The sequence below is a fragment of the Pelobates fuscus genome, chromosome 13 (genome assembly GCF_036172605.1).
Source record: "Pelobates fuscus isolate aPelFus1 chromosome 13, aPelFus1.pri, whole genome shotgun sequence".
In the NCBI taxonomy this organism is placed as follows: domain Eukaryota; kingdom Metazoa; phylum Chordata; class Amphibia; order Anura; family Pelobatidae; genus Pelobates; species Pelobates fuscus.
The window spans coordinates 78,839,909-78,866,899 of record NC_086329.1 but is presented as its reverse complement, the minus strand read 5'-3'; the positions used below and the strand labels follow the sequence as shown (position 1 = coordinate 78,866,899).

The 26,991-nt window shown below is 42.3% G+C and overlaps 1 protein-coding gene across 2 annotated transcripts; it reads left to right on the top strand.

The window, feature by feature from the left end:
* Nucleotides 1–4,850: 4,850 nt before the first annotated feature.
* Nucleotides 4,851–25,333, top strand: CPSF2 (cleavage and polyadenylation specific factor 2). 2 transcript variants are annotated; one of them, XM_063439069.1, is made up of 15 exons: nt 4,851–5,064; nt 10,606–10,773; nt 12,609–12,768; nt 12,866–12,971; nt 13,060–13,189; nt 13,631–13,746; nt 15,261–15,448; nt 16,016–16,306; nt 17,109–17,209; nt 17,299–17,499; nt 18,674–18,826; nt 19,549–19,774; nt 20,503–20,805; nt 21,449–21,583; nt 24,966–25,333. In XM_063439069.1, exons 2-15 carry the CDS (start codon nt 10,625–10,627, stop codon nt 25,056–25,058), a joined length of 2,352 nt encoding a protein of 783 aa, XP_063295139.1. In that variant the 5' UTR covers nt 4,851–5,064; nt 10,606–10,624; the 3' UTR covers nt 25,059–25,333. The 2 variants fall into 2 exon arrangements, with proteins under 2 accessions (XP_063295139.1, XP_063295140.1); XM_063439070.1 differs by having other exon boundaries at nt 4,851–5,070.
* The last annotated feature ends 1,658 nt before the right edge of the window (nt 25,334–26,991 follow it).

Here is a 26,991-nt window from a genome sequence, read left to right as displayed (position 1 = left end):
GGGCGCCACATCTTATAAGTAGGACCCGGATTGTACATCACTACAGAATTTGCTGGAGCTATATAAATAATAATAATAATAGATAATAAACCCGACCCTCAGGTTTAGCTGTCTGAGCATGGCCTTCAACAAGTTTGTCCCTGCGGGTTTATGTTACGACGAAGGAATGGGCATATTTATAAATCCCGTTAGTAACACTTCCCGGCTGTCAGAAAGCTGGATGGTTTTTCTGCCTTATTCTCCGAACTGTAGCTCAAAGCTTAAGTGAGTGTTCTCTAAGAGAAGCATTGTTGGCGAAATGCTGCAGCATGTGCCGTGTGTTCCAGCCTTCAGTAATGAAGACTTCACAGAACAAGGATGATAGCTGCAATGAGGTGACCCTCCCGGAACTGCAATAAAAGAGAGTTTAGTTAACTTCTGAAAGGGAAATGCTTGAGAAATCCATACATAATTGGGAACCCTCCAATAAAATAGATAAATAAATAAATAGCAAGTCCTTTGCTACTAGCCAGGCCTTAGAGGTTGCTCACAAATGCAAGCCATGGTATGCTCACCAGGGCTAAATGTTCACTCGCCAATGGCTAGAGGAAATTCTGAGCCCTGATAGTTTATTTATACACACTTTAATTGAGCATTTACTTTAAAATTCTGCACTATCCATCCTAAACTGCAGTAAGGTAGATTGTGATCGGAACCTTAGACTATCCTTTTCTCATGAGTCATTGAGTGTAAGAGGTCAGGGTATACCCTCCTCTCATGAATAACGGGGTGTAGGATATCAGGGTATACCCACCTCTCATGAATAACGGGGTGTAGGATATCAGGGTATACCCACCTCTCATGAATAACAGGGTGTAGGATATAAGGGTATACCCACCTCTCATGAATAACAGGGTGTAGGATATCAGGGTATACCCACCTCTCATGAATAACGGGGTGTAGGATATCAGGGTATACCCACCTCTCATGAATAACGGGGTGTAGGATATCAGGGTATACCCACCTCTCATGAATAACAGGGTGTAGGATATCAGGGTATACCCTCCTCTCATGAATAACAGGGTGTAGGATATCAGGGTATACCCACCTCCCATGAATAATGGGGTGTAGGATATCAGGGTATACCCTCCTCCCATTAATAATGGGGTGTAGGATATCAGGGTATACCCACCTCTCATGAATAACAGGGTGTAGGATATCAGGGTATACCCTCCTCTCATGAATAACGGGGTGTAGGATATCAGGGTATACCCTCCTCTCATGAATAACAGGGTGTAGGATATCAGGGTATACCCACCTCTCATGAATAATGGGGTGTAAGATATCAGGGTATACCCACCTCATGAATAATGGGGTGTAAGATATCAGGGTATACCCACCTGTAACAGATCCTTACAAGTCCCTGGTAGCTGTGAAGCAAGCAAGGGAATTACAGTTCAAACTTCTATTCGTTTCATTGTCTCCTGTTCGCATGATTTAAGTGAATCCACAGTGTAAAATATAAGAGGATTCGACAGAATAAACCGTTCGCATGATTCAGTACGAATTCCGTGTGTAAAGTATAGGTGGCCGCCATTTCGGGACTTTTACACGTGTTCGCGGCCATCTTGTGCACGAACAGCGGTATTTGCCTGTAACCGCATGGAACTGAAAACGGATACACAAACAGGCGAACACCGCTGAGTCCTCCAGACCTCCGTAAATTCGTACTGAAACTACTGAACGTCCCACCATTCGGTAGTTATGCTTAACCATCTATGGGGATTTCAGCGACCACCGAGATTCGCATGGATGACCAGATTTTCGGGTCTTTTTACCGTGCGAACGGAGACCGACCGCAAGGCCAAAACTCATGGAACTAATTTCGGCTAGTTGGTCTGTGCGGTCGGTCAAAACTTTGGAACTCTGTATCTCCCGAACTATACATCCGAATGGGCTGATTTTTGGACATATTGTTCCCCTGAAGGAGAGCTATCCAGCTACCGGATTTAAAGCGGTACCCCCTGTTTTTGGGGTACATCCAGAACTTGTGTAAAAATGTGGACATTTTAATTATGTTATGTGGTTATCTGAGGGGAGGAGACGTGGGGGTGTTACCATACGTATGATTGGTTGTTTTCATCCTCCCCCTGGGAGTGTCCTGTATGTATCTGTTCCTAATAAAAAGCAGGCTGGGTGTTCCAGTCCTCAGTTCATCTTGACCCTTCAAAACGTAGCCTCGTCTCGTTCTTGGAAGGGGATTATTTGGGAAGATTACTCTACTCCTGTTTACAGCTAAACCTGACTCTCTCTGGATATCGTGGATGGGATTATACCAGCTTTACTTCTCCACAGCAGCTTGCAGGGAAAAGGACGTCTCCAACGGCAGATACCCTCTCAATACCTGGGTAGCCGTTACACCACCTCATGAATAATGGGGTGTAAGATATCAGGGTATACCCAACTCTCGTGAATAATGGGTTGTAGGATATCAAGGTATACCCACCTCTCATGAATAATGGGGTGTAGGATATCAGGGTATACCCTCCTCTCATTAATAATGGGGTGTAGGATATCAGGGTATACCCTCCTCTCATGAATATCAGGGTGTAGAATATCTGGGTATACCCTCCTCTCATTAATAATGGGGTATATGGTATCAGGGTATACCCTCCTCATTAATAATGGGGTGTAGGATATCATGGTATACCCACCTCTCATTAATAATGGGGTGTAGGATATCAGGGTGTACCCTCCTCTCATGAATAACGGGGTGTAGGATATCAGGGTGTACCCTCCTCTCATGAATAACGGGGTGTAGGATATCAGGGTGTACCCTCCTCTCATGAATAACGGGGTGTAGGATATCAGGGTGTACCCTCCTCTCATGAATAATGGGGTGTAGGATATCAGGGTATACCCTCCTCCCATTAATAATGGGGTGTAGGATATCAGGGTATACCCTCCTCTCATGAATAATGGGGTGTAGGATATCAGGGTATACCCTCCTCTCATTAATAATGGGGTGTAGGATATCAGGTATACCCTCCTCTCATGAATAATGGGGTGTAGGATATCAGGGTATACCCTCCTCTCATGAATAATGGGGTGTAGGATATCAGGGTATACCCTCCTCCCATTAATAATGGGGTGTAGGATATCAGGGTATACCCTCCTCCCATTAATAATGGGGTGTAGGATATCAGGGTATACCCTCCTCCCATTAATAATGGGGTGTAGGATATCAGGGTATACCCTCCTCTCATTAATAATGGGGTGTAGGATATCAGGGTATACCCTCCTCTCATTAATAATGGGGTGTAGGATATCAGGGTATACCCTCCTCCCATTAATAATGGGGTGTAGGATATCAGGGTATACCCTCCTCCCATTAATAATGGGGTGTAGGATATCAGGGTATACCCTCCTCCCATTAATAATGGGGTGTAGGATATCATGGTATACCCACCTCTCATTAATAATGGGGTGTAGGATATCAGGGTGTACCCTCCTCTCATGAATAACGGGGTGTAGGATATCAGGGTGTACCCTCCTCTCATGAATAACGGGGTGTAGGATATCAGGGTGTACCCTCCTCTCATGAATAACGGGGTGTAGGATATCAGGGTGTACCCTCCTCTCATGAATAATGGGGTGTAGGATATCAGGGTATACCCTCCTCCCATTAATAATGGGGTGTAGGATATCAGGGTATACCCTCCTCTCATGAATAATGGGGTGTAGGATATCAGGGTATACCCTCCTCTTATTAATAATGGGGTGTAGGATATCAGGGTATACCCTCCTCTCATGAATAATGGGGTGTAGGATATCAGGGTATACCCTCCTCTCATGAATAATGGGGTGTAGGATATCAGGGTATACCCTCCTCCCATTAATAATGGGGTGTAGGATATCAGGGTATACCCTCCTCCCATTAATAATGGGGTGTAGGATATCAGGGTATACCCTCCTCCCATTAATAATGGGGTGTAGGATATCAGGGTATACCCTCCTCTCATTAATAATGGGGTGTAGGATATCAGGGTATACCCTCCTCCCATTAATAATGGGGTGTAGGATATCAGGGTATACCCTCCTCCCATTAATAATGGGGTGTAGGATATCAGGGTATACCCTCCTCCCATTAATAATGGGGTGTAGGATATCAGGGTATACCCTCCTCCCATTAATAATGGGGTGTAGGATATCAGGGTATACCCTCCTCTCATGAATAATGGGGTGTAGGATATCAGGGTATACCCTCCTCCCATTAATAATGGGGTGTAGGATATCAGGGTATACCCTCCTCTCATGAATAATGGGGTGTAGGATATCAGGGTATACCCTCCTCTCATGAATAATGGGGTGTAGGATATCAGGGTATACCCACCTCCCATTAATAATGGGGTGTAGGATATCAGGGTATACCCTCCTCCCATTAATAATGGGGTGTAGGATATCAGGCTATATCCCTGTAGTAGCCATTGGCTGCATTATATGAGGTTGGTATAATGTCCCTGATATCACCTGCTCCCAGGTGTTGCCATGTGTGAGGCTCCCAGGTGTTGCCATGTGTGAGGCTCCCAGGTGTTGCCATGTGTGAGGCTCTCAGGGGCCCCATGTTAGTCCCCAGGGTGGGCAGGTAGGTGTCACTCACCGCTCTGTGTTGTGTTGGGCCCAGACTGCACACTGAGCTCCCAGCACGGGGATAGAGGGCATTGGGCGAGACCATTATACCGCACACGGGGGGGGGGGGGGGGTTATTTGGAATGTATAGTCTGCGGACAGCTAGAGGTTTTTTATAGACCGGTAATTATTCTGAAAGCCTTGCAGTGTATGGTGAGAGCAGCCTGCACGGCAGACAGGGATAGTCGGATGGAGTGAAGCAGACATTGGTTCCCCCCGCGGTGTGAGTTGGTTGCTCCCAGCTGGTCCCCGCTCCTGCGCGCTGCTAACATGGCGCCGGGTCCGATACAGCGAGTCCCGAGAGTGCAGGCCTGAGACTGCTACATGGGGCACGAGAACGGGCTGACCGCAGGAGCAGGAACTGACCGACCGTTACTGCGATTACCGGCTTAACAGGTAACGGTACGGGCACACGGTTACATTATTAGTGGGAAACATGCCTCAACCACCTGGGACTGAGAGAGAGAGAGAGAGAGAGAGAGAGAGAGAGAGAGAGAGAGAGAGAGAGAGAGACACACACACAGTCTGGGACTGAGAGAGAGAGAGCACAGCCTGAGACTGAGAGCACAGCCTGAGACTGAGAGAGAGCGAGCGAGCACAGCCTGGGACTGAGAGAGAGAGAGAGAGAGAGAGAGAGCGAGCACAGCCTGGGACTGAGAGCACAGCCTGGGACTGAGAGCACAGCCTGGGACTGAGAGCACAGCCTGGGATTGAGAGCACAGCCTGGGACTGAGAGCACAGCGAGAGAGAGAGCACAGCCTGGGACTGAGAGCAGAGAGAGAGAGAGCACAGCCTGGGACTGAGGGAGAGAGAGAGAGCACAGCCTGGGACTGAGAGGGAGAGAGCACAGCCTGGGACTGAGAGGGAGAGAGCACAGCCTGGGACTGAGAGGGAGAGAGCACAGCCTGGGACTGAGAGGGAGAGAGCACAGCCTGGGACTGAGAGGGAGAGAGCACAGCCTGGGACTGAGAGGGAGAGAGCACAGCCTGGGACTGAGAGGGAGAGAGCACAGCCTGGGACTGAGAGGGAGAGAGCACAGCCTGGGACTGAGAGAGAGAGAGCGAGCGAGCACAGCCTGGGACTGAGACATAGAGAGAGCCTGAGAGAGAGAGAGAGCACAGCCTCGGACTGAGACATAGATAGAGAGAGAGAGAGCAGCCTGGGACTGAGACTGAGAGAGAGAGAGAGCAGCCTGGGACTGAGACTGAGAGAGAGAGAGAGCAGCCTGGGACTGAGACTGAGAGAGAGAGAGAGCAGCCTGGGACTGAGACTGAGAGAGAGAGAGAGCAGCCTGGGACTGAGACTGAGAGAGAGCGCGCGGCCTGGAACTGAGAGAGAGCAGCCTGGCACTGAGATACCAGGGGAGAGGGGGAGAGAGAGCAGCAGGACACTGAGAGAGAGAGCAGCCTGGCACAGAGAGAGAACGACTAAGGGAGAGAGATCAGCATATCACTTAGAGGCCAAGGAAGAGAGAGCAATTTCTCACTGAGAGACCAGAAGAGAGAGAGAGCTTTCTGGTACTGAGAGAACAGCAAGGTACTGAGAGACCAGGGGAGAGAGAGAGCACTAAGACCAGGAGAGAGAGAGCGCAGCCTGGCACTAAGACCAGGAGAGAGAGAGCGCAGCCTGGCACTAAGACCAGGAGAGAGAGAGCGCAGCCTGGCACTGAGACCAGGAGAGAGAGGGCAGCCTGGCACTGAGACCAGGAGAGAGAGAGAGAGGGCAGCCTGGCACTGAGACCAGGAGAGAGAGAGGGGGGGCAGCCTGGCACTGAGACCAGGAGAGAGAGAGAGAGAGAGAGAGGGGGGGGGCAGCCTGGCACTGAGACCAGGAGAGAGAGAGGGCAGCCTGGCACTGAGACCAGGAGAGAGAGAGAGGGCAGCCTGGCACTGAGACCAGGAGAGAGAGAGAGGGCAGCCTGGCACTGAGACTAGGAGAGAGAGAGAGGGCAGCCTGGCACTGAGACTAGGAGAGAGAGCGAGAGGGCAGCCTGGTACTGAGACCAGGAGAGAGAGGGCAGCCTGGTACTGAGACCAGGAGAGAGAGGGCAGCCTGGTACTGAGACCAGGAGAGAGAGGGCAGCCTGGCACTGAGACCAGGAGAGAGAGGGCAGCCTGGCACTGAGACCAGGAGAGAGAGGGCAGCCTGGCACTGAGACCAGGAGAGAGAGGGCAGCCTGGCACTGAGACCAGGAGAGAGAGGGCAGCCTGGCACTGAGACCAGGAGAGAGAGGGCAGCCTGGCACTGAGACCAGGAGAGAGAGGGCAGCCTGGCACTGAGACCAGGAGAGAGAGGGCAGCCTGGCACTGAGACCAGGAGAGAGAGGGCAGCCTGGCACTGAGACCAGGAGAGAGAGGGCAGCCTGGCACTGAGACCAGGAGAGAGAGGGCAGCCTGGCACTGAGACCAGGAGAGAGAGGGCAGCCTGGCACTGAGACCAGGAGAGAGAGGGCAGCCTGGCACTGAGACCAGGAGAGAGAGGGCAGCCTGGCACTGAGACCAGGAGAGAGAGGGCAGCCTGGCACTGAGACCAGGAGAGAGAGGGCAGCCTGGCACTGAGACCAGGAGAGAGAGGGCAGCCTGGCACTGAGACCAGGAGAGAGAGAGAGAGGGCAGACTGGCACTGAGACCAGGAGAGAGAGAGGGCAGCCTGGCACTGAGACCAGGAGAGAGAGAGAGAGAGAGAGGGCAGCCTGGCACTGAGACCAGGAGAGAGAGGGCAGCCTGGCACTGAGACCAGGAGAGAGAGGGCAGCCTGGCACTGAGACCAGGAGAGAGAGGGCAGCCTGGCACTGAGACCAGGAGAGAGAGGGCAGCCTGGCACTGAGACCAGGAGAGAGAGGGCAGCCTGGCACTGAGACCAGGAGAGAGAGGGCAGCCTGGCACTGAGACCAGGAGAGAGAGGGCAGCCTGGCACTGAGACCAGGAGAGAGAGGGCAGCCTGGCACTGAGACCCGGAGAGAGAGGGCAGCCTGGCACTGAGACCAGGAGAGAGAGAGAGAGCAGCCTGGCACTGAGACCAGGAGAGAGAGAGAGAGAGAGCAGCCTGGCACTGAGACCAGGAGAGAGAGAGAGAGAGAGAGCAGCCTGGCACTGAGACCAGGAGAGAGAGAGAGAGAGCAGCCTGGCACTGAGACCAGGAGAGAGAGAGAGCAGCCTGGCACTGAGACCAGGAGAGAGAGAGAGAGCAGCCTGGCACTGAGACCAGGAGAGAGAGAGAGAGCAGCCTGGCACTGAGACCAGGAGAGAGAGAGAGCAGCCTGGCACTGAGACCAGGAGAGAGAGAGAGAGCAGCCTGGCACTGAGACCAGGAGAGAGAGAGAGAGCAGCCTGGCACTGAGACCAGGAGAGAGAGAGAGAGCAGCCTGGCACTGAGACCAGGAGAGAGAGAGAGAGCAGCCTGGCACTGAGACCAGGAGAGAGAGAGAGCAGCCTGGCACTGAGACCAGGAGAGAGAGAGAGCAGCCTGGCACTGAGACCAGGAGAGAGAGAGAGCAGCCTGGCACTGAGACCAGGAGAGAGAGAGAGCAGCCTGGCACTGAGACCAGGAGAGAGAGAGAGCAGCCTGGCACTGAGACCAGGAGAGAGAGAGAGCAGCCTGGCACTGAGACCAGGAGAGAGAGCAGCCTGGCACTGAGACCAGGAGAGAGAGAGAGAGAGCAGCCTGGCACTGAGAACAGGAGAGAGAGCGCAACCTGGCACTGAGACCAGTAGAGAGAGAGTGCAACCTGGCACTGAGACCAAGAGAGAGAGAGAGTGCAACCTGGCACTGAGACCAAGAGAGAGAGAGAGCGCAGCCTGGCACTGAGACCAAGAGAGAGAGAGAGCGCAGCCTGGCACTGAGACCGAGAGAGAGAGCGCAGCCGGGCACTGAGACCAGGAGAGAGCGCAGCCGGGCACTGAGGCCATGAGAGAGAGAGAGCGCGTAGCCGGGCACTGAGAGACCAGGAGAGAGAGCTCAGCCTGGCACTGAGACCAGGAGAGAGAGAGAGAGAGAGAGAGAGCGTGCAGCCTGGCACTGAGACCAGGAGAGAGAGAGAGCGCAGCCTGGCACTGAGACTATTACGAAGATCCCAGGGATGGGAAATCATGCAGTCTGGTGTTTAGACAGGGGTGTGAAAATTTTTACTAAATCTACTTGTCCAACATTGCAATCTAATTCCCCTGAAACACAAATACTTTCAGATTTAAAAAAAACTGGATATAGACCTGGATATATTCTCCAAAATAGCAATAGTCGCAACCTTTAGCTGCAGTTTTTTCATTCAGATTTGATTTGTTAATATTAGAGGGTTAGTTTCTGTGTGTGGTGCGCGCTGGCTGTATCTAGTATTTGATGTTTCTGGTTGTGTGTGTGTGTGTGTTGTTTGTTGGCTGTTTTGTGTATTGTATTTCATCCACCTCCTGCATAGTTTACTTCAAGAAGAGGCCCTATGGCCTTTGGTGGTCCTTGGGGTGTGAAAAGTCCATGGTAGTCCAGTGTGGGTGCTTGTGGTAAACACTCCCTTGCAGTCCGGTAGTCAAAGTCAGTGAGTGCCAGACCATAAGATGTGATTATTGTTGTCTGACCCAATCAATACCCACCCTCCCTGATACTTGCCTACTGCCTGCCTGATTCTTTGAATTATAAGTCCCAGGCTTCGAGCGATATGAATTCCACATCCCTGCTGAGGGTATGGAATAAATGGAGCTTGAAATGGTACGGAGAGTTCAGTTAAAAAGACACTCGGTTCTTAGGAAGGAGAAAAAAACCTCACGGGTGACAAAGAGCAACATGTGAGAGAACAAAGTGCAAGGACCGAAAATAGTGTGTAAACCGCCTAGCACAGCAGATCATCATAATTGCTTTTAGAGTTTTAATTTCCTATGAGAGGATCTAGATTTCTAAAATCCTGTCCCTAACTACCAAACAAAACCAAAAAAAACAACCTAAAAATACATTGATTAATCTAACTCTAAAACATTTGGCCTGAAACCCATTGGGAACAGCATTAATTTGAGATGGTTTTGATCTGAGTAACCTAGTGCTGAGGGTCCAAGGAGATGGTATTACAGCTGATTATGAAATGGCAAGAGAACACTGATCTGCACAGCAAAGCAATCCTGGCTCCTAGTGAGCCTTCTTGATTGAGATACCTGCCATAAAAAACTTGTGGCCTTACTTGCCCTGTTGCTAATGTCTAGCACAGTGTTTCTCAACCAGGCATATCTATATCATTTGGGGTATGGAATCAAAACAATGGGCGTATGGAACCTAACTCTGAAGAATTTAAAAAGAACAATAAAAAAAAAACAAAAAAAATAACTGATCAGCCACAACATTAAAACCACTGACAGGTGAAGTGAATAACATTGATATTGTTACAATGGCACCTATCAAGGGGTGGGATTTATTAGGCAGCAGATGAACAGTCCGTTCTCGAGTTTCATGTGTTGGTAGCAGGAAAAAAAGGGCCAACAAAAAGATCTAAATTATTTAACAAGGTTATAAATAGTTATGACTAGAGAGCTGGGTGTAAGCATCTCAAAGGTGAGTCCTATATGCAGTGGTTAGTACTACCAAAAGTGGTGCAACTTAAAAGCAGTCTTGATAGTTTGAAAATGATAATGTCACTTGTTCCATATTCTTGTATCATGGGTTCACAATAAAAAAAAATTTGGGGGGGGAGGGGAATGTCACAGGACATGTTAATAGATCTTGTAGAGTCCATGTCTCAACGCATCCAAGCTGTTTTGGCAACAAGTGGGGGACCTACATAGTGTATGTTTAAATTTTAGATGATTAATTGTCACAGTTGTCAACACAGAAGTGGATGGAAAGTCCTCTAAACAACTAGTAATCAGATCACTTAACATTGATGGTTTTATGTTTTCTCACTTCCCTGCATTGCCAGCTGATATGTTGATGCATTGTTTTGTTTTTATTCAATGTTTTTAGATTTCTTATAATTGCAAGAATGACGTCTATCATTAAGCTAACCACGCTTTCTGGAGCGCAGGAGGAATCTGCTCTTTGCTACCTGCTTCAAGTTGACGAATTCCGCTTTCTCTTGGATTGCGGCTGGGATGAGAATTTTTCCATGGACATTATAGACTCCATCAAGAAGTAAGTTTTCTTTTTTTTGTTTGTAGGTGCTTAGCGTTTGCTAATGTAGTTTTATTGTGAGAACAACCTGTCCTTTTAAAGGTTTTCACAAACTCTTTCCTGGAAATGGACTAGATCAAAACATACCAACGCTGATACAGAGCCAAAAATGTCTTAAAGGCACTCTAAGCACCAAACCAACTTAGCTTAATGAAGCAGTTTTGGTGTATAGCTCATGTCCCTGCAGTCTTAAAGGGACACTCCAGGCACCCAGACCACTTCTGCTCATTGGAGTGGTCTGGGTGCCAACTCCCACTACCCTTAACCCTGCAACTGTAATTATTGCAGTTTTTCATAAACTGCAATATTTACATTGCAGGGTTAACTCCACCTCTAGTGGCTGTCTATTAGACAGCCACTAGAGGTCACTTCCTTGTTTCTAGCACAGGTTTCCTGTGCTAGAGCGTCGCTGGACGTCCTCACGCTGTGTGAGGACCTCCAGCGTCGCTCAAAACCCCATAGGAAAGCATTGAAATGATTTTTCAATGCTTTCCTATGGGGAGACGTAATGCGCATGCGCGGCATTTCCGCGCATGCGCATTAGGTCTCCTCGGCCGGTGAGCGAGATTAGTCTCGCCCACCGGCCGACGTAAGCACTAGGAGGAGCGTCGCGGAGGCGGAGACAGCGGCGAGGGACATCGCCGCTGTCCCAGGTAAGTGACTGAAGGGGTTTTTACCCCTTCAGTAACCGGGGATTGGTGGGTGGGAGGGAGAGGGACCCTCCAGTGCCAGAAAAACGGATCGTTTTTCTGGCACTGGAGTTTCCCTTTAATGCTCAATTATTTGCTGTTTTAAAGGAGTTAAATAATTATGCTCATGCCGCTATTTCCTCTAAGTTACAATAGATAAAATAAAACAAACGACATACTCCGGTGCTTGTCAGGTCATAAATAACTAGTGTTATTAGTTGGGTATATCCCCACTCTCCCATTCATCTCATATTTACTGTAACAACCAGTAAATGTGGCTGGTGACTGTTTTTTCTCACAGCTGTTGAAGTTGGAAGAGATCAGTCTTGCTTCTGATTACATTACAAAGGCTTTGCAAAATCTCCTAACATGCTCACAAAACAGATTATGTACTTGTCACCAGGGAAGCCGCAAGAGAACATCCAGCAATGCCTGAAACTCTAAGGTTATCAGTCATTAGTTTGACTGGGCAGGGGATGCATTGGTTGAGAGGCGATATGATGTTTTAGAATACAGCAGATCTTGGAAAATGTCATGACAATTTTGTAGCGGACATTATTTTCCAACTTCTGAAGAAATCTGTATAATCCATAAATTCTACCTATATATTATTTTTTTTTTAATGTAAATCTATAGGAGAAAATAATGGATGTCCAATGTGTCAGGAGAACTTGGCCAATGATGACTTACTATGGAAACCCAGCTGTCTGGGAGCTGCTTCCCTGATGATTCATTAAAGCCAATGCTAATCTTGTCTCCATTTCCCATCTTTTTTATGTTACCCTTTCACCTTAGTTTGCTAACAAAGTTTTTCAACTTGTAATTGTATTGTGCAATACAGGTATATCACACCAGTGGCGAGATATTATATTTTGTATTTTAGTTTACATCACACCAGAGAACTCCTTTCAGTTTTGTTCAGCAGCACATTTACTAGCCTTCATGTTGTTTTGTTTTTACTTCAGTGAAAGCACAGGTTTTTTTTTGTTTGGTTTTTTTTTTGCCTCTGGCCCGTGCCACAATCTCTGATGGCTGGGATTGCAAACCTGGTTATTGTACTAATCTGATAAATCTGTGATATTAAAATATTTATAATTTTATTGCCAGATATGTTCATCAGGTGGATGCTGTTCTCTTGTCTCACCCGGATCCCTTGCACCTTGGGGCTCTTCCATATGCCGTTGGGAGGATGGGTTTAAATTGCGCCATATATGCCACAATTCCAGTGTACAAGATGGGGCAAATGTTTATGTATGATATGTACCAGGTATGTTTGGAACTTTACTAAATATGAGCTTTAACACAATTGAGTTTGTTGTAAAGCTTGGCATTTTCTTTTTTTTTTTTTTTTTTTTTTTTTTTAGTCTCGGCATAATACTGAAGATTTCAATCTGTTTACTCTTGATGATGTGGACTGTGCATTTGATAAAATACAGCAACTGAAATTCTCCCAAATTGTGCATCTAAAAGGTAAAAAGTTGATGGTTATATTATGTTTTTTTCCAGAGGCCAAACATTATTTTTCAACTCTGTTACTAATATGGTTTCTCTTTCCCAGGGAAAGGACATGGTTTGTCCATAACACCTTTGCCAGCCGGGCACATGATCGGAGGGACCATATGGAAAATTGTGAAAGATGGAGAAGAAGAAATTGTTTATGCTGTAGATTTCAATCACAAGAGAGAAATGTACGATACATTCTTATATACTATTGCTTAAACTGAGCTGGGCCAAAGAACTGTAGACATTGTGTTCTCTATATTCATTTTGGGTGTAGACAAGCTCAGTGGGTACTAGGTTAATTTTCAATGCCATGTGGCACTTTCTGTCCATATTCCTTTGGTCCAAACAATATGATGTCCTTGAAAAAGAAAATCTAAATTATTTGATCATTTTCTCTCCCCTTTCTTTCTTTCATAAAATAACAAAGACAGGCGCTACATGCCATTAGTTCTCTCCCGAGGAACCACTTATCCCTCACAATACTGTGTGGGGGAAAAAAATAAAAAACGAGCTTCACCAAACTGGGCTGCAAAATGGGACATTTATCAGGGCCCTTTCCTTCCTTTTTCACGTTGCCATGATTGGATATCAAGCAATGCTGGGCTGATTGTTTGCTTTCATTTCAGACATTTGAACGGCTGCTCCCTCGAGATGATCAATAGACCTTCCCTCCTTATCACAGACTGTTTTAATGCCACCTATGTACAGCCTAGGAGAAAACAGAGAGATGAGCAGTTGTTAAGTAAGTAACCTGATAATCTATTTGCTTTATTTATATAGTACTCTGTTTATATTAAAACTCCGGCCTACTTAATTTGGGTCTGAGGCACAACATTCTCTAAACTATTGAATACTGACTTCATAAATGCAAAAATTTTGATAATTTAAAGCCCAGTAAAACCTTTGCGATATGTGGGGCACAATGTTTCATCCCTCTATTAATATGTGGAAACTAAAACCCTGGCAAGGTAGTTTAAGTTTAGCCATGGCTGCATGCAACATGTTGCTGGAGGTAAGGTTTGTTACCACACGCACACAGACCCTTGATGCACATGTTTGTAACCACACTTGTGACACAACACACATAGTCCTGCATTCACTCACATATTGATGCTATTATGATATCTCAAGCTCTCTTAGAGGAGAGGATATCTAATTTGTGAGACACTATATAAAATACTTTACTCCTCTAATATACCATAGGATCGTGTAAAAAGTATTTTGACGTTTCCTTTCTGCCATTTCAAAAGGTAGATGAGGCATCAGTTAAGGGTTTTTGAGTTAAATTTGCTCTCTTCAGGACTGTAACCACTACAATTCAAACTACACTTCAATATTATCAACCTGAATTGCAAAATAAAATAGAAATATAGTAGCCAAGTGCAAACAACACAGAGATTGTCTACATAAATAAACAGCAACCAAGTATTATTTCGACTGCACTTATATAGACCAAGCAGTATGTACATAGCGCTATATTACTAGATAACCTTTTTCACAGCTACGTATATTTAGCGATCTACGACTAGATACTTGGTCGCTGTTTGTTTATGTTGACAATCTCGGTGCATTTTGCACTTAGCTACTATATTTCTATTTTAATCTTCATTATTAAAAGTTATATTTTATATCATTTTTCTTAGGGCACTCAAAAGTTCTTTGTTTGTCGATTACTACTTTGGTAGATTATTGTGGGTTAACCCCACTATGAGTGTTTCCCTTTAGCTTCCATCCCCTCCTTTTTTTTTTTCTTCTGAATTGCAAAATAAGCTGAGAAGTGGGTTCTCTGCACTTGATAACGTGGAAGTGTATTTTTCACATTATTAATTCAGCTGTAATGTAATCTGGCTACGGGTGCCATGGAAAGCACGTATTTGGCCAACAGCTTGTAAACGGTTTGACATAAACAAACAGTGGATGGTGCCCGTGAATTTACATAGTGGTGCTCTAACCACTATATTAGCAGCTGTTAAGGTGCATGCAGTACCTCTTTTTGCATATATAGAAAAAGTGAGTGTATTTATATGGGTATATTTATGTACATAAATATATGTTTAATATCTGAGTGAGTTTTGTTTACTGGCTAGCTTTAAAATGTTTCTTATCTTAAACATGACTGCTCATAATTTGGTAAATAAATACTCACTAAAGTTTTGGACAAGTCTACACTGTTATTCTACCCTGAACAAGTGAAGTATAATCATTTTTTGCTGGCGATATGTTCTACGCTAATGAGACTACGTTGTGTTTTTGTAGCAAATGTCCTGGAAACCCTACGAGGTGACGGGAATGTCCTCATTGCGGTGGATACGGCCGGGCGGGTTCTGGAACTTGCACAGCTTCTAGACCAGATTTGGAGAACCAAGGATGCTGGCCTTGGGGTTTACTCTTTGGCGCTCCTAAATAATGTCAGCTACAATGTAGTTGAGTTTTCCAAGTCTCAGGTGCGTTGCGCTCTATTTTAAGTCTCTGTCTCTCACTCTCTCTCATATTTTATTATTTTGTTTTATATATATATATTTTGTTCATTTACTTTGGCTCCTAATATGTCATTAATTACACTTTTTTAATTACACTCTTTCTTCCTTGAACCCATTCTGTCCATTAATAGTTGGCTTTATATGACTGTATATTTTTTTTTCTGTCCGTTCACTATGCTAAGAGTTGATGGGTTGAAGGAATAATTTTGTTGAAACCCAAGTTTTTAATTTGCTATTCACTTCCATTGGGATTCTGCTGTGGTATGTAGACAAATAGTAGATAACTCCCTTCAAATAGCTCCATCTAGAGGGACAATATGGGGAAGTAAAGCATCTAACACCTTCTGGAACAGTATTTGTCTCAATGTGGTTCCTGAAAACTCTAAGAAAGAAAATAAAATACCCCTACTAAAACTCTTCAGTGCTATCAGAGTTGATTATTTGTTGTGGTTCTCTGACAATGAATGAGTTATAAAGCAACTTCTCTTCTATACCTTCCCTCTGAAAGAACTGTGTTTTTTTTCCCACCAGGTTGAATGGATGAGTGACAAATTGATGAGATGCTTTGAAGATAAAAGGAACAATCCGTTCCAGTTCCGTCACCTTACTTTATGTCATGGTTTTGCTGACCTTGCACGTGTTCCCAGCCCTAAAGTGGTCCTTGCAAGCCAACCTGATCTGGAGTGCGGTTTTTCCAGGGAGCTCTTTATTCAGTGGTGCCAGGACCCCAAAAACTCTGTCATCCTCACCTACAGAACAACTCCAGGAACACTTACCCGCTTTCTTATTGATAACCCTTCAGAAAAGATCATAGATATGGAGGTAATATGTACACATGGGGTCAGGCCATACATCTGTCTAGAAGCTGTATTCTTTAAAGCTTTTTTCTAAACTAGCAATTGTATCATTTTTGCAGTGAGTGTTGCATGACCCACATTTATTCACCAATGGATCACACATATAGCTATGGCCCTTTTTGTCACCGCACGAATTCTGCTTAACGCAAGACTAAATACAGCTACCCAGCATCCAATTTTTTTATTTACTTTTTAATACCTACTATCGATCTTCTGTTTTCAAGTCTCTGATTTTTTTTTTCCAGTTGCCAAATATACACATATTTGCAAAGTTTGTTTTGTTAGAATGTTATAAACTGTGACAACTGTTTAGATCTTCCTATCTTCTCCAGTGTGAACGATCTGTTTGCCTGGCCTGCCAGTTTTGAAAGCAGGAATATCCTTTATAATATTATGACTTTGCACATCACTAATCCGATGTGAGAAATTGTAGATGGTATCACATTACTATAGGTCTCTGAGAGCATTAAAGCAAATGGCACATATTGTAGTAGCGAGGCTTTCAAATGATTATAAAACGAAGAAGCCAAGCAGTCCTATTTAGGATCTGTGTATTATTTCTTTTCAGAAACTCAGAAAGGAGAGTGCCATCCATAGAATTGCACACAACATTTAGACATTGGGCACAATCTGTGACATTTATTTGAACCCTTGGCTTCAGGGGTTTTTACTTAAGTTTTGCCTCCTGCTCGTTGGATATGTTCAAAACAATCAGTGGGCTTAAGCGCAAAGTGGAAAATTATTGACACTTCCTCTATTTATTTCAGCTTAGAAAACGCGTGAAGCTTGAAGGAAAGGAATTGGAGGAGTATTTGGAAAAAGAGAAACTGAAGAAGGAAGCTGCCAAAAAACTGGAGCAATCTAAAGAGTTTAGTGCTTTATCCTTTTTAAATTTCATTGAGTTCACCAAGGTCAAGGATCTCCTACTCTAACCTTTGCTTTGTATTGTTTCATTAGAGCAGACATTGATTCCAGTGACGACAGTGATACAGAGGAGGACATTGACCAACCAACCTTACACAAGGCCAAACATGACCTGATGATGAAGAGTGAAGGGAGCAGGAAGGGAAGCTTCTTCAAACAGGCAAAGAAATCCTATCCCATGTTTCCTGCACCAGAAGAGAGAATTAAATGGGATGAATATGGTGAAATCATAAAGTGAGGCTCATTCAAAGCATTTAGGTTCTGTGAAGATATGTGAATGACAGGCATCGTTGGTTTTAGTTGTCTAGAGGTTGACAACGATCACCAGTTTGAGTAAATTGAGTTGAGTAATGAGAGATTATTTGATTTAACCTAGAACATTTTTAATGCCCACTATCGTTCAATGAAATCAAAGTAAAATATAGCGAGATGTACTGTGTTCTATAATAAACTCCTCTTTTAGAAATGTTGCATACACATATATTACCCCAAATTTTTCTGAACAGGGAATGACTTTACGCATCACAAGTCATTGACCACTATGTGTAATAGCCAATTACCGTGATGTTAGTTGATGTTAGATTGTATACATATAAGAGTAACCAAAATGTGCTTTGCAAAATGTTAACAATTACACACCAAAAAAAGGAAAGAAATGTTTGTTTCTGTAATTTCAGCGTAACTCAGTTTGAGTGTTCCGTTAAAGAAACGACAGAGAAAAATGTAAGAATACCTTGGTAGGGTGTGTAATTGTTCAAATTTGCCCAGCACATTTTGATTACTATTGTGTTTTATTTTGTGTTTTTCTTCTATATAGAACACTATACGTTTGCTGCAGGTTTACACTGGGCTGAGTGGTTGGAAATGTTTACTGTTCCTATTAATTTGAAATTGTCAGATTGTTTAGTTTGTGTGTGTGTGTGTGTTTGTTTGTTTTGTACAGGTAAGCTTGAATGTTTATTACCTGCTTTCAAAAAAAAAACTTAATCCACTAATTTATAGGAGGTGTGCATCTAGCTGTTCTCATTTATATTGCTTTGTATTGACCTGAGAATAAAAATCGAAATTGCTTACATAAATCTAAAGATAAAGACAGTTAAAAGGAGAAATGCAGTTTATTGGGCCAATAGGATGTACATTATAATTTTGTAATTTTAGATCTTTGTGTTGTGCTGAATGTTATATTGGTTCTCTATTTTATGTACTGAGATTCATCCATTAGCAAGTGAACTACGTTTCCATTTGTTATTTGATATACAGGCAGCTCATAGAGTCCAGCGATATTCCATCAATGTTGTTGTTGTTTTTTCCCTTTAATTATTTATTGAGTAATCTCTCAAAATACACCATGTGCATGATGATACCTTGCAATGCAGTTTTAATATTTACAAAGCTCCTGTTCCATTAGGCCAGAAGACTTCTTGGTTCCAGAGCTTCAAGCCACAGAAGAGGAAAAAAGCAAACTGGAATCTGGCCTAGCCAATGGTGAAGAACCAATGGACCAAGACTTATCTGATGTTCCTACCAAATGTGTCTCCACAACAGAACCGATGGAAATCAAGTAAGTTAAACTCAACCATACACTTCGAAATGACAACGCAGTCTCTAGTAGAGGACATAAATTTGATTCTTCTAATAATTGTATAAAACATTCAAGAGTACATTTTATGATTAAGGGCATTCTTTAAACCTATCTTTAAATGGAACCTGTTATGCCCTAAATTACTTATGCTCTTTTGAAAGGTCAATAGAGTTTATCTTTACATTGGCTAGCAGATTTTCTCGAAATGTATAGATTGTAAGAAACACGGTTAAAAAATTGCTCTTTCTCCCATCTCTCAGTCAAATATTTGGTATAGACACTATACCTATGATTTGACTGACAAGGAAGAGCAGAAAAGACCTCCCCACAGAGAACATTTAGTATAGCGTAAACTACAGATTGTCACGAGAACTGCAAGAAAGCGAAGAAGTAAAAACGACTCAATCTACACCCCATCTGTGACATTATGCCAATCACGCAGCTCATTTGCATAAGGTTCCATGTATTTGCATGTGGTAATGTTTGAAACAGAGCAAAGACGACGCATGTAAATTATGTATCATTTCAATCTGTTCTCAGAGTCCATTGTGCAGATTTCAACCTACACTATAATACGCATATCAATATGATACCAATATACATACTCATCAGACTGTGAATGCAAAGCATCCTGGTTACATCTGTAAATGTCATTTCTCAGTACAGTTCTGAGCAAATCTCTGCGTTATGCTTTATTATAGAGCACGAGTAACGTACATCGACTACGAGGGTCGCTCTGATGGCGACTCAATCAAAAAGATTATTAACCAGATGAAGCCCCGCCAGCTGGTTATTGTACACGGACCGCCGGATGCCAGCCAAGACCTGGCTGAGGCATGCAGAGCATTTGGAGGCAAAGACATTAAAGTGTACACCCCAAAACTGCATGAAACAGTGGATGCCACAAGTGAGACTCACATATACCAGGTAATGAGATCAAATTGTTGCCAGCAGCTGAATGTAGATGGAATATAAAAATATTCTTAAAAGAGCGGAAGCCAACAAGTAAATATTCAAGTTTAGTGATTAAATTGGCATTGCGATGGCGTCTCATTGCACATGGGAGAAATAATCTAGGGTAGATCCTGCAGTCCTTCCATAGGAAACCATTTTGTACTCTTGGGACAGGAAAGTAGAGTAGTAACAAGGCAGAGTAAAGCTTTCAACAGCACTAGGCCAAGAAGAAGATGGCCGTGCTGGAAAGATGGAGGTCTAGAATAGTATATCTACCCTCCAACAGGTTAGCGGACATGTCAGAGTCTCTAAAAGTGACAGTTCTACTTCAAAAATTACTTCTTTAATACGTGTAGTCGCCTTCTTGGATGGGAAGGAAGAAATATTCAAGTAAGTACATGTATTAATGTGTATACGCTGGCCGCAATTTTGTAGGCACAATTTATATACCTGCTACAAGTGTCATGATTTTAGGTGGGCATTTTCGTTTGTGTTTTTTGTCTTTTTCTTTTTTTTTTTTTTTCTTTTTTTAAATGTGCTTGTAAAGTGATTCCATAGGAATTGTTTACCTGTACATCAAGGCTGACCCTTTTAACCCCTGCGGTATATTTTGATCTGTTTTCTATTGAACATTTAGTCTGCATTTCTTTAATATTTTAGGTTGTATGTTAATATATATATTTTTTTTCTTCTACATATAGGTTCGACTGAAGGACTCTTTAGTCAGCTCTCTTAAGTTCTGCAAAGCCAAGGACACTGAATTAGCGTGGATTGATGGAGTTCTGGACATGCGGGTGTCTAAGGTGGACACAGGTGTCATCCTGGAGGAGGGAGAGTTGAAGGATGACGGAGAGGACTCAGAAATGCAAGTGGACACTCCTGGAACAGATGCCAATATCATTGCTCAGCAGAAAGTGATAAAGAGCCTCTTTGGCGATGATGACAAAGACTTCACCGAGGAAAGTGAGATCATCCCGACTCTTGAGCCATTACCAAGTAATGAGGTAATTACTAAGACCGTTTTATTCTGGTTTATCTGTCCTTTTCAAAAAAAATAATGGCTCATGATCCAAACTCTGTCAAAGCATTATGCAAGCTTTAGCTCCAAAATAACTGTCGAGCTACTTTTTCTCCACCTAGGAGCTAGGAGATTCTGATAACCGTGGGATCCAGCATCTTTTCTTCCCTGTATTTGGTAGATCCTTTGCATGCAATACAGTACAGACTGTAGGGTTTGTTGTTTCAGATATTTCAGTAACACTGCGTACCTGTAGCCTGAATTTTTACATTTGTTTATCAACTATTCCCATTTGATGCTTGAACAATAAGCCACTAAGTCACTAAAGTCCACATGCAAACAGGTATGTGTATCTACAGATATCCTCCTATCCCATTCAGGACAAGTGTTATGGAAGGTATGCCCATTTAATTACTCTACCCGTTAAGCCACGTTCAGTGAAGGGCACTTTGAAAAATGTGTTGCATTCCACACGTTTTCTAGAAAGTAAAGATGAACGTAAATTGCAAGGTGTTGTGCTTTATATTGCATTGTGGCAGCCAGCCAGCCAGAAATGCATAGGGAGTCATTCGATATGATAACATCCATCACTGTATTCACATAATGGTTTATTTCTATTTGTTTTCTAGGTTCCAGGACATCAGTCTGTCTTTATGAATGAACCACGGCTTTCTGATTTTAAGCAAGTTCTCCTGCGAGAGGGGATACAGGCTGAGTTTGTTGGTGGCGTGCTTATCTGCAACAATATGGTGGCTGTTCGGAGGGTAAGGGTCGAAACTGACATCTTGGGTCAGAAGTTGGGAAGCTCTCTGATTTCTCCCTTAGCATGAATAATTGGACGCAGAATGTAAAAATAATAGGCAATCTCATTATTACATGTGTAGGATATCATTTTGTATACATTTTTAAATTAGGACAGCATTGCACATGTAGATAGAATAGCTTTCTGTTAAATGCATACATATGTGATGCCACTTCAAGTATGCATTGTTGCTCTAGCAGGTAATTTGTCTGGTCATATCAGATCTCCATGCTTTGCTGGAGGGCAGCTGTATTTCATGATTGGAAATTCTGCTTTAACCCGTTAACGCCGTTACGGCGTTCCATGCCGTCCCCATTATAATGGGCTTTAAAGCCGTTGCGGCGGCATGGAACGCCGTAACGGCTTTGAGCCCCAGGAGGTAAGTTATACTTACCTCCGCCGCGATCCTCTTCTGGAGGGCTGCCTGACAGCCCAGGCAGCCCTCCCACGGCAAATGAGGCCCCCGGGGGCCATGTGATCGCTCTCAAAGAGCGATCACATGGCCCCCTATAGCTGGCTATGGATCTGCCTGCAGGGGGACTGTCTAAAATATCAGACAGTCCCCCTGCTGGTAAGAAAGTATAAAAAAAGAAATTAAACATGTTAAAAAATAAATTGAAAATATTTTTATATATATATAATATGTATATATATTATAAATATAATATATATACATATTATATATATGTAACGTCATACAAAGTGTATTTTAATACTAATATAAGTATATATATATTAGCATTAAAATACACTTAGAATGATGTTACATATATATATAATATGTATATATATATTATATATATAATAGATGTACATATATATATTATATATATATATACGTATAATTAAAATAATAAATAAATAAAATAATAAAATAAATAAAATATTGAAACAAAATTTAATATAAATTATATATTCATATGTAATTTCATTCTAACTGTATTTTGTTATTAATATATATATATTGGTAACAAAATACACTTAGAATGACATTCTATATATATCTATCTATATATAAAATACAAATAACCGCATATATATATATATAGATAAATACATATAATTACATAAAAGATTACATTAGTATACACGTAGAATTTAAATACATATATATGTATATATATTAAAATTCTACATGTATATTTAAATAATCTTTTAACATAATTATGTGATTTGATTAATTAAAATTTGATTGACATGCCTGACAACACAGGGAGAAAGTGCAGAGAATTTAATTTGCAAGCACTATATTTGACCCTGTAATACTCCACGACACCATAAAACCTGTACATAGGGGGTACTGTTTTACTCGGGAGACTTCGCTGAACTCAAATATTAGTGTTTCAAACTGGTAAATTGTATTACAACGATGATATTTTAAGTAAAAGTGACGTTTTTTGCATTTTTTACAAACAAACGGCACTTTTATGGACTATATTATTGTTGTAATATGTTTTACTGTTTTAAAACACTAATATTTGTGTTTAGTGAAGTCTCCCGAGAATAACAGTACCCCCCATGTACAGGTTTTATGGTGTTTTGGAAAGTTAGAGAGTCACATATAAGGCTTGCGTTTCATTTTTTTCACATTGAAATTTGCTAGATTGGTTATGTTGCCTTTGAGAGCGTATGGTAGCCCAGGAATGAGAATTACCCCCATGATGGCATACCATTTGCAAAAGTAGACAACCCGAGGTATTGCAAGTGGGGTATGTCCAGTCTTTCTTAGTAGCCACTTAGTCACAAACACTGGCCAAATATTCGTTTTTTGCTTTTTTCACACAAAAAAAAATATGAACGCTAACTTTGGCCAGTGTTTGTGACTAAGTGGCTACTAACAAAGACTAAACATACCCCACTTTCAATACCTTGGCTTGTCTACTTTTTCAAATGGTATGCCATTATGGGGGTAATTCTCATTCCTGGGCTACCACACCGTCTCAAAGGTAACATTACTAATCTGGCAAATTTCAATTTGAAAATGGAACGTTCTATATTTGACCCTGTAACTTTCCAAAACAACATACAACCTGTTAATGGGGGGTACTGTTGTACTCGTGAGACATCGCTGATTACAAATATGTGCATTTTGTTGCAGTAAAACCTAACAGTATTATGACATTTACAGCTAAAATGTGAGGCGGAACTACACATTTTTAAAAAATAAATACATTTCTCACAGTTTTTTTTATTTTATTCATAATAAATTGTATTCCATATATGAATAGTTAATGGTAAATTAAAGCCCTGTTTCTCCTGAACAAAATGATATATAATAAGTGTGGGTGCATATAATATGAAAGAGGGGAACTACGGGTGAACAGACATATAGCGCAAATTCCAGTATTTGTTTACGTTTTGTTTTGATCAGAACGTGCACTATTGACTCCGTCCTGAAGGGGTTAAAGGAGAACTGTCATTTAGCTGTATTCATTTAATGTTTCTTTATCTCCTATATTTGGCAAATATGTTATCTGATGTCCGAAAAATTAAATTAAATGCAGAAATCCACACTGTTGCAATTCTCCCTATCATAGATCAGAGTGCCTCCATTTTGGCACCCCGTATTTGGCAAGCTATGATCATTTGTTCGAAAGCTAGGCCTTTTCTCTTATTCCACATAGCAGAGAAAAGACAAACTGAAGCAGTGTTTCTGTTCTCTTTTGCATTGTGTGCCTTGATGAGTCTAAACTTAACTGGAATGTGTCTCTTGCTAAATCTTTACTATACATTGTAAAAGAAAACGGAGCAACGCGTAAAGAAGGGTTAACACAAGTTATAAGTGATTTTCCATTCAGTGTTCTTTTTAGAGAAGTGGCATTTCCATAATAAATAAAGTTAGCTAAATAAAATACAGCTCGGCATCTAGTCTGATTTATGGAACGCAGTGATAGAAAGTTCTACATTTTATTAACATCTAGGTGCCATATACAATTATTCTCTATTAGCAATTAATCCAACTGCTTTTCACGAGGTTAAAAGAAAAACACTTGAGTTTAGAATGGATACCTTTTTTATATACACAGCCCATGTGAGCAAATAACATATTTTAGCCAAATTCCCCTTCTTAAGAGCACATGCCTAAACCCACAAGCCTCTTCTACACTTTAGGGGTTTTTTTTTCCTTTCACTTTGTGTGATTAAGCATCCACACTTCCACAAAGCATTTGTAATCTACATTTGCTATATTACATGTTTTTTTTTTGTTTTTTTTAATATGTACACCAATAAATGAATTGTGAGTCCTTGAAAACCTGTCCTGCACTGATAACGCTTTTGATTTTATATTTATTACCGATTTTTTAACAAAGTGTTTTTATTTTTTTTTTATTTTCTCTCCCCAGACTGAAAATGGACGGATTGGCTTAGAGGGATGTCTTTGTGAAGACTTTTTTAGGATAAGAGAACTTTTATACGAGCAATATGCCATTGTGTAAAGATGGTGTCAGGAAGGAGGCCTGCATTTGAGACCTTCCACGTTGGGGAACTTCACTTTTTTTATATTTATTTTTATAGTTGTAAATGCAAGTGAAGGCATCTTCTTGTGTCAGACGATTGAATGATTGTCAAGTTTTGTATCTCCTGTTATGGAAACAAAACAATTGGATGTTCTGAAGCAAAAAAAATCATCATTTTTTTTTTTTTTTTTTTGAGCATAGTTTATAATGTTCTCCTTTGTAGGGCTGGTTTGTATAAATATTGTTTTCTACTTTGTCTGCTTGAGTTCTTTTCTTTGAGTTCTTTGAGTTCTTTTCTTTTCACAATAGTTTGTCCGAGGTGAAGGAGATTCTACCATGCAGATTAACAATGAAAATTCCCACTGCAGAGCCGCCCTGTTGTGCTTTAGATTTTATTAATCTTGGTAAACAAAAATGTAAAGCATTGAAAGCTCAGATTAGCTAACATCTTTATGGTATCAATGTATTTCTGAAGTCATTGTGTTTCTGTTCTTATTCTTTTATTTGTTAGGGTTATTCACTAAAGTAAGAATTGTCAGGAATTCAAAATTTACACCAAAAGTGTCGACTTTGAAGGATAGTTGACTTGGAGAGATTTTCCAATTTGGATATTTTGGCCTTAAATTTGGAATTCACTCAAAATTCACTTTAAATTCCTCACAATTCTCACTTTGGTAAATAACCCCGTTAATATCTTTTAAAGCTGATGTGCCGTCTATATTGATGATACAGACCATTTTAGCACCTAGCATCATTGGGTTCCATGGTGATTACTCCACTTTGTCACAGAATTCTTCTTTTTAGATGACTGCACTGTGTAAGATGGCCAGGACATGTTGATAAAATGGATCAATTTATATTACACTTACCTTAAATCTTAATCCAGGTTTCTGTTGTTGGCTGTTCACACATAAGTATGCTTCATTATTACTTTAGAGCAGGGGTAGGCCACCTACGGCACTAGTGCCATGCACGGCACTCAAGGCTGCTAGAGCCAAACAGGCTCTGGCCTATCAGGAGTCTCAGTGAAACTTCAGATATCTGCTAATACGAAAAGGTGGTGAAGGAAAATCCTCAATTAATGCATTGCAGAACGTAGAGGAAGTGATCTCAGATCAGTTCCTCCCAGCACTTGTAAATGGGAATCCACACTGTAGTAGAGCAGCCTGCAGCTGCTGTTGCAGCTCCTGTCCTTGACCTGTACCTGGCCAGCCTGGTCCCCACTGGAACCCAGGGAAGCCACCCACACTGCTAGATATACACAGAAATGCAGAATAACCCTCCACTCATACAAATAATACGAACAGCCCGCATACAAACATACACACAATCCCCACAAACGCAACACCACTAACAATCCACATACATGCACACAACACCACATGCAGCCTCTCACATGCAATACCCCAAACAGCCCACACACTCTACCAAGCACACAATGTGACATATCCATCCACACACAGTTGCACAAGCAGCCCACATTCATGTGTATCATACACGATACCATAAACTACTAATGAACATATACAATATAATAGATCATATACGCACAAATACAACGATACAAAGCAATTACAGTAAAAATAACACAAGCAGCATACACACCAAAGCAAAAATAGGATCAGCACGCTACGGGACATCACAATCCTATATCGGCACAGTGCTGCTAAAAGGTTGCCTACCCCTGCTTTAGAGGCTATTTATAAACAGTGTCTGTAGCGAAAACCAGTGCAACTACTAAAGCGCTACGGAATCTATTGGCGCTATATAAATTGCAATAATAATAACTATAGAGATTTAAGTAATTTTCAACATTTTTTCTTTTCAACAATTTTTATACATCGCTGTCCACTGTGTCCACGCATCCTTTATATAAGGAACAAATAAATGCATGAAGAGCCTATTCTAGCCT

Coding starts and splice junctions, on each gene's coding strand:
- CPSF2 (XM_063439069.1), top strand. CDS start 10,625: ATGACGTCTATCATTAAGCTAACCACGCTTTCTGGAGCGCAGGAGGAA. Junction 13,747..15,260: donor GAGAGATGAGCAGTTGTTAA/GTAAGTAACCTG, acceptor GTGTTTTTGTAG/CAAATGTCCTGGAAACCCTA. Junction 17,500..18,673: donor GAATATGGTGAAATCATAAA/GTGAGGCTCATT, acceptor CTGTTCCATTAG/GCCAGAAGACTTCTTGGTTC.